Source organism: Nothobranchius furzeri, chromosome 6, assembly GCF_043380555.1.
Source record: "Nothobranchius furzeri strain GRZ-AD chromosome 6, NfurGRZ-RIMD1, whole genome shotgun sequence".
Classification (NCBI taxonomy): domain Eukaryota; kingdom Metazoa; phylum Chordata; class Actinopteri; order Cyprinodontiformes; family Nothobranchiidae; genus Nothobranchius; species Nothobranchius furzeri.
Window position 1 is genome coordinate 23,804,675 of NC_091746.1, and position 11,262 is coordinate 23,815,936.

Sequence of the window (11,262 nt, forward strand, 5' to 3'; positions counted from 1 at the left end):
GTTCTGGACACATGGCGCGTCTCGTTGCGCGCTGCTCTTAGGGCCGCTTCCAACAAACGTTGTCTTTGATGTTTTTTTACAACGTTTGTCCAGTTGTGAGGCTCATGTTGCTGCTTCATAAAAGCTTCAGACGCTGGGCGACCGGGGGCGGTCAGAGGGGGCTGCCCTCTCCCACCTCCATTCACACCCAGAAAGGCTGCTGCTGCGCCTCCTCTCTCACATTGTGCACGTCAGCTCAGCACCCGCTCCTCCTGAAGCTGGATTTCGCTCCTTGCTGGTCTGATGATCAAGGGAACTTTTTCATGCAGCCAATTGGCAAGTCCGTCAGACCATCGGAATACTAACTGCTCATTAATACGGCAACTTTTACGCACAGTTCCCCCCACTTGACGCAACAGAGGGATGGAATTGCTCGGTTGGCGCCTCATTCAAAAGATCAATAATGTGTGAAATCCTTCTGCGTCTCTTGGATGAGAAACGATCCACGGACTTGATTTGGCAGAACGCCCCGGGCGCGAACAAGCCTCTGTCAGGATGGAGACACGTGGGCTTGTTGGTGCTCCTGATGTGCGACTTTCTAGAGTTTTCTTTGTGCGCCACTGTGGCCGGGTCCAGGGTCGAGCACGAAGGGTTTTGTCCCAACAAGCTGAACACGAATCTCTGGGTAGATGCGCAAAGCACCTGCGAGCGCGAGTGCAACATCGACGAGGTGAGTTCAACAACCTGCCCCTCCGATTTGAGGCTGCACAGTGAAGACGGTGTTTATTTTTTTATGTTAACCCAAGGATTTTAAGGTAGGCCAGCAGTTTATTTCCGAGGAGGCGGGGCTTATTGCATTGCTGGGTGAACTCAGGTAACAAGTGAATGAAAACTTATTGAGGCTTTGTTGTGAATGTGCCATTTCAAAGAGCACTTTTCCCTTGAACGGCCTCTGTTTGGAGAAATAAATGGCTTGTATTTTGTAAAGCGCCTTCTTATGGTTCTACAACCCCCCAAGGCACTTCAAAACACACATTCACACGCTGGTGGAGCTACCATGTAGCCACAGCTGCCCTGGGGCAGACTGACAGAGGCCAGGCTGCTGAACACCGGCCCCTCCGACCACCGCCAGCAGACGAGGCGGGTTAAGTGTCTTGCCCAAGGACACAACGGCAGCATTCTCTGGTTGGAGCTTCGCACAGGAGCGTCCAGGAATCACAACCTTCCAATTACTTGACAACCTGCTTTACCTCCTGAGCTGCTGCGGCCAAATAGTTCATGTCCTAGGATTGAGGCGCTCCTGAGCTTCTGCGGCCAAATAGTTCATGTCCTAGGATTGAGGCGCTAACTGCTAGTCAAGCTTAGCCATGATCAAAGCAGGTTCCTGTCATCTTAAAACGGCTCCAACAGCCAAAATCTGACAGCAGCTAGTGTTTAATGAACATCTGCACTGCTGTGAATCTTGCGGTTTACAATCATTTACAGGTGTAATTAATCCAGGCGCGGATCACTTCTGGTGCATCAAGTCAAAATGTTCCCCCGACATTAAATCTGTTTAAGACTAAGGAGTTGGGCCAACTTGAACCTCATTAGCAAACGGTTCATCCAGATGGAACCAACACCACAGCGAATAAAGCCACGTTTTATAAACGGCTCCTGCTTCACAGGGACTCTTGCAAATGTACTGTTGAGAAACTTTAAACTGCTGCTAAGGTCGCATCTTATTCAGACAGAAATATTAGGAAGTTCTTCTTGACTTGACCCCGGCATGCACCAGAAATGCTGCTTTTTACACTAACCGAGGGGAGGGGCTCGTGTCCTGTTGCTCTGCTATTGCAGCTTTACCGTCAAAGTAAAAGTTTCAATAAACAATCTGGAGTTTGAGCAGAAGAACACTAACTTTCTCACCTGTGCTCAGATTAGCTGCTGGCTCATCAAACTTGCTGAACAAGAACTGTTTTGTCAGAGGTCATTCAGAACCAAGACAGATGATTGGCTGAGGTCTAGTCCACACGTAGCCGTTTTTTTTAAACTTATATCCGCCCCTCCAAAACTTGCATCCACACCACCTCGTTTAAGAAAAAAACTCTGTCCATACGTACCCGGATAAATACGTTGTTAAGGACATGCCAGACCTGTAGGCGGCAGCACTTCCCCCGAATTGTATCCAGTCAGCGTAACTTTTCGTCTTCCTGCTCGAAGTTTTCCCACCAACTGGCAGTCCTTCCTAGCCTGGCAAGCCAGAATTTATATGTGCAAAGCAAGAATTTGGTCTAGTTCACTAGGATAAGTCCTTTCCGGTCTGACCCAGAACCTGCGTCGGTGTCTTTGCCGACAAACCTGCCTTGGACGTGGAGAAGCCAGGTGCCGGGCAATAGCCGTTCTTAACCTCGTCCTCCGTCTGTGGTCTTCCGCAAGGAGCAGTAATTCCGCTTGCAAAAACAAACAAGCAAAAAGCGCTTGGACAATTGATAAAGCAAGCGCAGCTCCGAGGGCATCCATGCTGTCGGCTAGTGTAAACACAGGTCGCACACGTGATGTCAGCATTTTTTGTCGCGGAAAGTGACGTTGCGGACCTTAAATCTCCGGTTTTGTCTGTCCACACGCAGACACCCAAAACGGAGAAAACGCAGATCTTCACTTTGGCCGGAGTTTTTAAAAAACTCCATTTTCGTGTGGATGACAGGCCAAAATGTAGAAAAATATCTACGTTTTGGCAGATCCCCGGCTACGTGTGGACAGGGCCTGAGAGGTGGTGCCTCTGAAAAACACGGAGCTCTCCTTGGATCTCTCGAAGTGATTGAAGTTTACAATGAAAATCTTTGCGTACTCTAGTTAGTTTTAGTTCTTTTTGCATTAAAAAGCAAAGAAAATCATGTTTATTTTCTTTCCTTCATTTGATCAAACTGCTGATTTAAATTTCTCTTGTCCAGGACTGTGCAGATTTTGAGAAATGTTGCACCAATGTGTGTGGCTTCAACAGCTGCGTTGCCGCTCGTTTTTCCGATGGCAGCCCCGCTCAGCCAGAGGGGAAGTGGGGAGGCGTGGGAGACGTGGCTCCCACCTCCACAGCTACCTGTGAGGGGTTCATCTGCAGCCAACAGGGAGCGACCTGTGACATTTGGGACGGACAGCCTGTCTGCAAGTGCCGGGACCGCTGTGAGAAAGAACCCAACTTCACCTGTGCATCAGATGGCCTCACCTATTTCAACCGCTGCTACATGGATGCAGAAGCCTGCATCCGAGGGGTGACTTTAACTGTGATTCCTTGTCGCTTTTACCTCGCAGGCCCCCAAACAAGTCCTATCCCTCAGGACACTACAGTCAACCCCACCCCAACATCCTCCCAGGAGGATCCCCTGCCACCTACGCTGTACTCCAACCCTCACCACCAGTCCATCTACGTTGGAGGAACAGTCAGCTTCCACTGCGATGTCGTTGGAGTTCCCAGACCGGATGTTACTTGGGAGAAGCAGGGCGACCGGCGTGAAAGACTAGTCATGAGGCCTGACCAAATGTACGGCAACGTGGTTATAACAAACATTGGACAGCTGGTTGTTTACAACGCCCAGGTGTGGGACACAGGCATATATACATGTATCGCAAGGAATTCTGTAGGAGTTCTACGTGCAGATTATCCATTGTCTGTCATTCGGCGAGCTGATGATGACTTCTCTGAAGATCCCGAGATGCCCATGGGGCGGCCGTTCTCACCAGCGGACTGCCTGGCTGAAGTGGACCTGAGAGTTTGCAGTGGAGAACGACACGTTGACTGGTTCTACGACGGCAAACTGGGTGCCTGCGTGACCTTCAGCAATGGCGGATGCGATGATAGTCGCAATCGCTTTGAGACTTACGAGGAGTGCAAAGCATCTTGCCAGAGAGAAGGAATGGGGATCTGCTCATTGCCGGCAGTTCAGGGTCCTTGCAAAAACTGGGAGGCCCGTTGGGCCTGGAATTCCTTAATGAAGCAATGCCAAGCCTTTGCTTACGGTGGATGCCATGGGAATGACAACAACTTCCGCACCAAAAAGGATTGTGATGCAAACTGTCCCCAGCCCAAACGGAAGCCGTGCAGGGCTTGTCGGATGAGGGGGAAAATGATGCCCAGCTTGTGTCGCAGTGACTTTGCCATTGTGGGCCGCCTGACAGAACTTGTCGAGGATTTGGACTCCGGATTAGCTCGCTTCAGCTTGGAAGAAGTTTTAAGGGATGAAAAGATGGGCCTGACTTTCTTTAGCACCAAACACCTCGAGGTGACCATCACCAAGATTGATTGGAGCTGTCCCTGCCCGAACATCACAATAGAGGAAAACCCCTTGTTAGTGATGGGAATGGTCCAGGATGGCATGGCCATCCTCCAATCAGACAGCTACGTCAAAGCCATAACTGAACGCAGACTCAAAAAGCTTCGGGATGCTCTAAATAAAAAGACATGTTAGACATACTGAAAGTTTAATATGTTACAAAGCAAAACAGCATTTTAACCAAAACATAAGAAATCCTTCCAACTCAGGGTGACTGCATTCATGATGCAACACCAAACGTTTCGTACAAATGAAGCTTTTACTGAATTTAAATATCAACGTTTTAATGTTTCATGTTGAACTTCTTTAATGCAAAAGGGGGAAAAAACAGCTAAACAAGTTGGTCGTGTTACAAAATATATTTTCTTCCATCTTGTTGCGTAACTTTGGCGAGGCGTAATACGCAGCCGAGTCCCGCTGTTCTAGTCAGTGACTGTTTCCACCAGGCGTGGAGCGGTGCATAGTGTGTTGTTCTCCAACACATTCTCACACCCAAGGCGTCAAAGTATGACGCGTGTGACCAAGCCTCAATATATGTTGATTCGGGACGCCCCAGCGCGTCAGGAAATGACGATCAGGGACAAACTGCTGACGCAGCGTCGGTATACAACGCCGGTGGTGAGACGGACATTATAACTACTTGTGAACTACTTAACCTTCCCCTCACCCCAATCCTAACATTAAGGTCACAGTTTATGGACCTTAAGGTTAGGATTGGGGTGAGGGGAAGGTTAAATAGTCAAATAATGTCCGCGCGTCAAACAGCAACGCCAGCGGAGCCACGTGACCCAGCGTGTCCCTGATCGTCGTTTCTCGACGCGCTAGGGCGTCCCGATTCGTCATATATTGAGGCTTGGTCACACGCGTCATATTTTGACGCCTTGGGTGTGAGAATGTGATGTGTTCTCAGGTTGATTTTTTTACACACACGTCCAGAACGCATCAAGCTCATCAGTTCAGATTGGACCAGACAGGAAGTCAGCCTTTGGAGCAGTTTGAAGCATATGGAAACTATCAAAATAAAAGACACGTGCAGATTTTCTGTTGCTTAACAGTCGCTGCTCTGTCTTCTCCATCCCCAGTGAGTCGTGGAGGATGGCTGCTTATACTGAGCCAGGATCCTCTGGAGGTTTCTTCCTGTTAAAAGGGAGTTTTCCTCTCCACTGTCGCTGCATGCTTGCTTAGTACGAGGATTGCTGTAAAGACTTTGACACTAGTCAGTGACTCGATGCGACCTGCTGGGTTCCTTATATAGGTAACCTTTTACTGACTGGCTTAATGTCCTGACCTGTGTTGTTTACTGTATGAAGGTCATTGACACGACTCTGGTCCTGACTTGGTGCTGTAGAAACAAACTGGACTGAATCAGCTAGTTAAGTCACTGCCTGTGAAACCTCCGTGGCCGAGGGTGAAAAGAAGGGAACTAAACCACAGACCTTTTGGAAACGCGTCTTCCTGCTGGCTTGTTACTGCATAATTACGTGTTACCATGCATTTCTCTGGTGCTTCTGGACCTCGTGGGACCAGCAACTAGGAATGCATTCTGAGCCGATTCCCGTCCAAAACGCTCCCGAGGGAAGGGACGAGAGCTGAGGTGGACAGTCGGGGTTGCAGGCACATGTTGTGTAAAAGCTGTGGTTTATTTTACTCCAACTTCTTTACAATAGTTATATATTTATGTTTTATGTATTGTATAATCTGTTTCACCACGCTCTAAGCTGAGTCGCTGTTATGAAAAGAAACTAGATGAACGGCTTCTTGTCTTAGGTTTACACAAGCCTTTAACTCACCTGTGCAAAAACAGAAAAATGTGTCATAGAGAAGACGAATTCCTAATGTGCCTTAAATTATGAGTCATGCAGGTTTTCTAATTTCTTCTTAACGCCAGCCCCAGCAATGACATCACACCAAACTCTCCTTCCTAAACACGAGACATTTGTTGTTTGCAGGCATGTCCACCTGAAAAAAATATAAAAAAACCCACATCAAACCCCCACAAGAGCACTATTTCACCTTATTTTGAGGTGAGACATGGGTTGGATTTTCCCAGGAATTGATTACTTACCATTTTCTCCAGGAATAAGCCGTTTCTTTGAGCTATAGAGCTGAGAAAAGAGACATCTCTGAGACCCCACTCTGGGTTCCTGTAGGATGAAATGGTGACTTAAAACCCGACACGCTTAGCCTCTTTTATGTCGTCATTTTAAAGACATCAGCCCTCTTCACAAAGAACATTAAGAGCTTTACCTCTGACGCAGACTGTGGTCAAATTCAACATTACTCTGAGGGGCGATGTTCCCATTCACCGCATACGGCTGACAGAACAAGCCACACAATGTTAATTATTAAGCTTTTACGTTGATCTCAAGTCCGATAACAGCATCAGACATTTTTCTCTTACCCCATATGTCACCAGAAGACCCTGTGGCTTCAACAATGCAGCAGCTCCTTTGAATAAACCCTAAATAGAAACAAAAGCAGGGTTTTTAGAGACTGACACGTGACTCTAGATGTGGATAATGGAACTGGCAAGGCTGCGGGGAGATTTTATTCTACTTTTCTTTGCAGGTTTGCTTTAATTCATGCGTGAATGACCTTTTTAAGGTCAAAGGTCAGACTCTACGTGGTTCTGTCAACTACAGCAACTATGGGTCATTTATAGAGGTGTGTATTGGCAAGAATCTGGTGACACGATATATATATATATATATATATATATATGTGTGTGTGTGTGTGTGTGTGTGTGTGTGTGTGTGTGTGTGTGTGTGTGTGTGTGTTGTATTTTACAGGGGAGCCAAAAAGCTCCCATACATGCGACAATTCAGGTGATTTTTCAAGCTCCTCTCCTCCTCCGCCATGACCATCATTGTGCGTTTCTCCTTTGGATCGAAAAGGTAACGCCTCCGCCCTCCACGTGACCGATTTGTGAACCGCGTGTGTGCCGAACCATAGAGGGAAATCCGTATGGACCAAGCCCCCATAATTCTGGCATGAAATTGAAGCCAATAAGGATGTGAGGAAAAATTGCAGTTCCACTCTCATCCACTAGGGGCTGGTGTCAGAAGCGAGCAATTCGTCATTGACTCCCATGTTAAAAATACCAATTTCACAGCAGAAATAAACATGTTTACAGCCTGGTACCAAAACATGTTTTTTGTTTAAATGATCTAGTTTACACTCATGACAACTCTGAATGGGGTGAATTTTTTTCTCACTCTTCTGTTTAAGTGTATTAAAAGCTTAAAATTCTGTATAATTAATGAGTATCAGACCCACGTGACCACAGAGCTAGCTCCGTGGAAAGGCCTCAGTAGAGCCTCGGTCTGGCCTGGAAACTGTTCCGCCATTTTCAGTCTCTCACCTTAGACCATTAGTTGTAGCTTTTGTGTATTCTTTTTTGGATATTTTTTGTGCAACTGTTGGACAAAATGACTTGCTGTGGCATTAATTGCACTAATAGTGCGTCCAAGGAGTCTCCACTTCATTTCTTTTGGTAAGTAAAATTATATTTATGTATTTTAGGTCACTGCCGAGCTGAGCTTAGATTTTAACATGTACTGTTTAACCATGACATTTAAATGTAATAGGGTAAAACCCAGTGCATTTAACATAATGCTGCACTTTAGAAAATGGGTTGAAATATAACATGTTGGTGGAGCTGGGTTCCGACTATCGGTATGGTCCCCTCCCCTCAACGGCAGCTCTGCGCATCTCAGATCACAGCGGTGCTTGTTTGCTGTGCGGCTGCCGGCTTGTGGAGCTCTCGGATGGAAGCCCATGTTTTCCACCCGGCTTTACCCAGCGGTCAGCCCGGCGCATCTCTGATTCAGAAGCTCCGGTGCTGTGCACAGTTAACTCCGGTTGTAGCTCGGTAGCTACCTCCGTTAGCTTAGCTCCCACCTCCGCGTTAGCGTTGGGTTAGCTTGCAGCTACATCGCTTCAGTTCGACGGGTGTCGTCATTTGATCCCAGCCTTACAGCCCCACCCTCAGCTCCACCTCTTTTCCCTTTTTTTGGAATTGTCTGGGCTTGACAGAACCTGTGACACGGTCAAAATGGCGGTGGTGGCCACCTCCCATTTTGGCACAAAAACTTATAATTTGGAGTCTATGGACACAAATTGTCCAGTATATATGTTGATGGTATGGACCAGTGATGAGCCATTGCACCTCAAACTTTATTTGTATGGCACTTTTTATATACAAAAAATGCAGCTCAAAGTGCTTTACAGGTTAAAATCATCCCATATAACCCATAATCCCACAACCCATTTCCTAAGGAACACGCACCCACCCACCCACACGCACACACACATAAAACTTAAAAAAAAAATTATCATAAGTAAACACTAGGCCGAGTTCAGATGGGTTTAGGGAACGAATGACACGCCATCAGGTGAGCCATCTGACTCGGTAGTAGTCGATCGACGGCAGCAGCAAAGACACCAGCCCAGGGCTCCCAGGGAGGTAGGGCGCAAAACCCCCCCAATCGCCTAAGTTCTCCCCGAGGTGCACCCAGGCCGCCACAGTCGACCACCACCCCGAGGCAGAGGGCCCCCACAGAGGAAAACACTGGCACAAACAAATAAGTAACATAAAAAAAATAAGCGCTAATTAGGACAGTAAAATAACTAAAAAAGTGATTAAAAGTTAGTAAAACACTAAGACATAAATGACTAATAAAACTAAAATATAAATAATTAAATATAAATAAAACAAGCAATGCAGCTAAAAACAGATATCGGTTAAAAGCTATGGTAAAGAGATGAGTCTTAAGACTGCTCTTAAAAACATGAGCATTCTCTATGAGCCTGAGGTCCTCTGGCAGCCTGCTCCAGAGACGAGGGCCATAAAACTGGAAGGACGCCTCTACAGGTAACACACCTGTTAAGCAGCGTTAAGGATGTTTGAATTTAGTCTTGAACTGATGTTGATGCTGCTTTTGTGTGTAAAAAGTGCTGCATAACAAACCCCTTACTCAGAAGATGCTAAGGTGCTGAAGGAGTTGGCCTCGGATTATAAAAGAGGCTGCATTCATGTGTTTATAAGGTTACAGCTTGGTGCACAAACCTGCAATTTAACAAACCGCATTAAAAAAAATCACAGAATCGTGGTTTCTGATGGCTCTGACTTTAACTTATGTGCAAATAAAATCCTTGAGTGTGATGTTTCTGCACAGTTTAAAGGCGCATGGAGCCACATGACTTAGCATTCCTACCTGTGTGCAAGCCAGAGGAGAAATGTGGATCATGTTGATGTTGAGCACCAGGTCGAGGCTCTCTGGCGGAATCCCTCCCCAGTGATGATGCGGCACAGAAGCATCCAGGTGGATGGCAGGCTTCACGTTGTTCAGCCCGTAGTGAGCTCTATACGCTTCTATACTAGAATGGAAACAACAGGCATCACTGAACAAAAACCCGTTCTTATTGTGACGTAAGCAAGCGAATGTTTGGTTGGAGCTTTTTGGGTTACTTACAGTTGTTGAGTTATTTATAAGGTTTAGTTGTTGGTTAATGCTAATTTTATGTATATAATACTTTCCAAGTTGGACGAATAAACAACAAAATATTCAACAGTTAAGATCGTTTGGACATTGGACTTCTTTTGCCTGCGTACAAGACATCACTTCAGTGCAGAAGTGGCTTAAGGATTTAAAACTCCGAGGAAATTGGTTGGACAAACAACGAATCGCCACAACATGTTTGATTAAATCATTATTTAAGGCAAAAAGACAAAACACACCTGGCTAAAGACTGGCGGTCATACTCGGAGGGCTGCCAGGTTATGTTCCGCAGAGCTTTAGCAAAGTGAACGACATGCTGTCCGGTACCGGAGGAAACCTCCAGAGCTTGTAGCGTTCTCTGGGTGTCCACCGTCTCCCGGAGCACCGCTAGGATGGGCTCCTTGTTCCTCTCCGCGGCGGCGGCGCTCAGCATCGTGCCAGTACCCGGGTACAACCACCCACTAACGCGGTATAACTTACGAAACCACTCCAGCGAGCTCGGGAACCAGGCAATAGCACGGCTGTTTGGATTGGCGAAAGTCTACTTCCGTGTTGTGTCATGTGACTAGTCTGTGATCCAATGAGAATACGAGGCGGGCAGAAAGCCTCGCGCTCCGTTAGAAAGCGGAAATAATTGCAAAATAAAAGCTTTAAACACAGATTCAATTACTTTCAGGTTTTGCTCGAAACGCATGGCAATTTATTTACATTTTCATTTATTCTTCATTACTTTTATTATTACTATTGTTTCTTTGTTATTATGTTTCTTGAGTTTTGGCATGTTGTGCTTCTCTTTGCACTACTCCTTTTTTGCATGTGATATTTAATCAACTATTTAAAGTGCGTCTTTGTTCCGTGTTTTTCGCAGACAGGCTATTTTGAATTTGCTCACACTAAAAACCTCCTAGTGAAGTTCACACTCAGCCAAATAATTCAGAGTCCTCAGATCAATCAAAGTCTTTATCTTGGTTACTTTTACTTTGGGTAACTCTGATCAGATGCAGTGTTAAAATCCTTAACTTTGCAACTCTTTCAAAATTTTAAATAATTTATTTCCCTGAGCCTGCATGGGCTAAAATGACCCTTAGACCACCATCGCCCCCTGTGGCCAGAATACCCCATGTGCAACTAGGAAACAATGAGTCAGCACGTTTTAGATCATGAACACAGCTGATTTGATTAATAAGTGATGAATCAACCATGTAGACTGAGGCTGGGGACTCGTGGGGAGACGGTCGACAACACCCAGTGAGGAAGATGTGCTTTCAGTTCTACTAGACACTAGGGGGCGCTAAAAGCTAGCCCAAACTGCCTAGTCTTTTTGAACACAGAGACTAAAATAAGATCCTAAATATTTGGATTCTTGCAAAAGAGCTGGATCTTTTTCAAGTTATCCAGAAGTAAAATCACCGTGTTCTGATTCTGAACCAGCTGACTATTCCAACATAAAAAAATGCTTGACAAAAATGATTGTT

The 11,262-nt window shown here is 46.1% G+C and overlaps 2 protein-coding genes across 2 annotated transcripts; one reads left to right on the forward strand and one right to left on the reverse strand.

The window, feature by feature from the left end:
* Positions 1-358: 358 nt before the first annotated feature.
* wfikkn1 (WAP, follistatin/kazal, immunoglobulin, kunitz and netrin domain containing 1) lies at positions 359-4,471 on the forward strand. Its single transcript, XM_070552039.1, has 2 exons — positions 359-709; positions 2,913-4,471. Exons 1-2 carry the CDS (start codon positions 443-445, stop codon positions 4,419-4,421), a joined length of 1,776 nt encoding a protein of 591 aa, XP_070408140.1. The 5' UTR covers positions 359-442; the 3' UTR covers positions 4,422-4,471.
* A 1,570-nt stretch (positions 4,472-6,041) lies between these two features.
* mettl26 (methyltransferase like 26) lies at positions 6,042-10,347 on the reverse strand. The gene is made up of 6 exons (XM_070552043.1): positions 10,027-10,347; positions 9,503-9,665; positions 6,688-6,747; positions 6,534-6,601; positions 6,352-6,430; positions 6,042-6,245 (listed from the first exon to the last, which is right to left on the reverse strand). The coding sequence occupies exons 1-6, from the start codon at positions 10,218-10,220 to the stop codon at positions 6,189-6,191; spliced, it is 621 nt and encodes a 206-aa protein (XP_070408144.1). The 5' UTR covers positions 10,221-10,347; the 3' UTR covers positions 6,042-6,188.
* Positions 10,348-11,262: the final 915 nt, after the last annotated feature.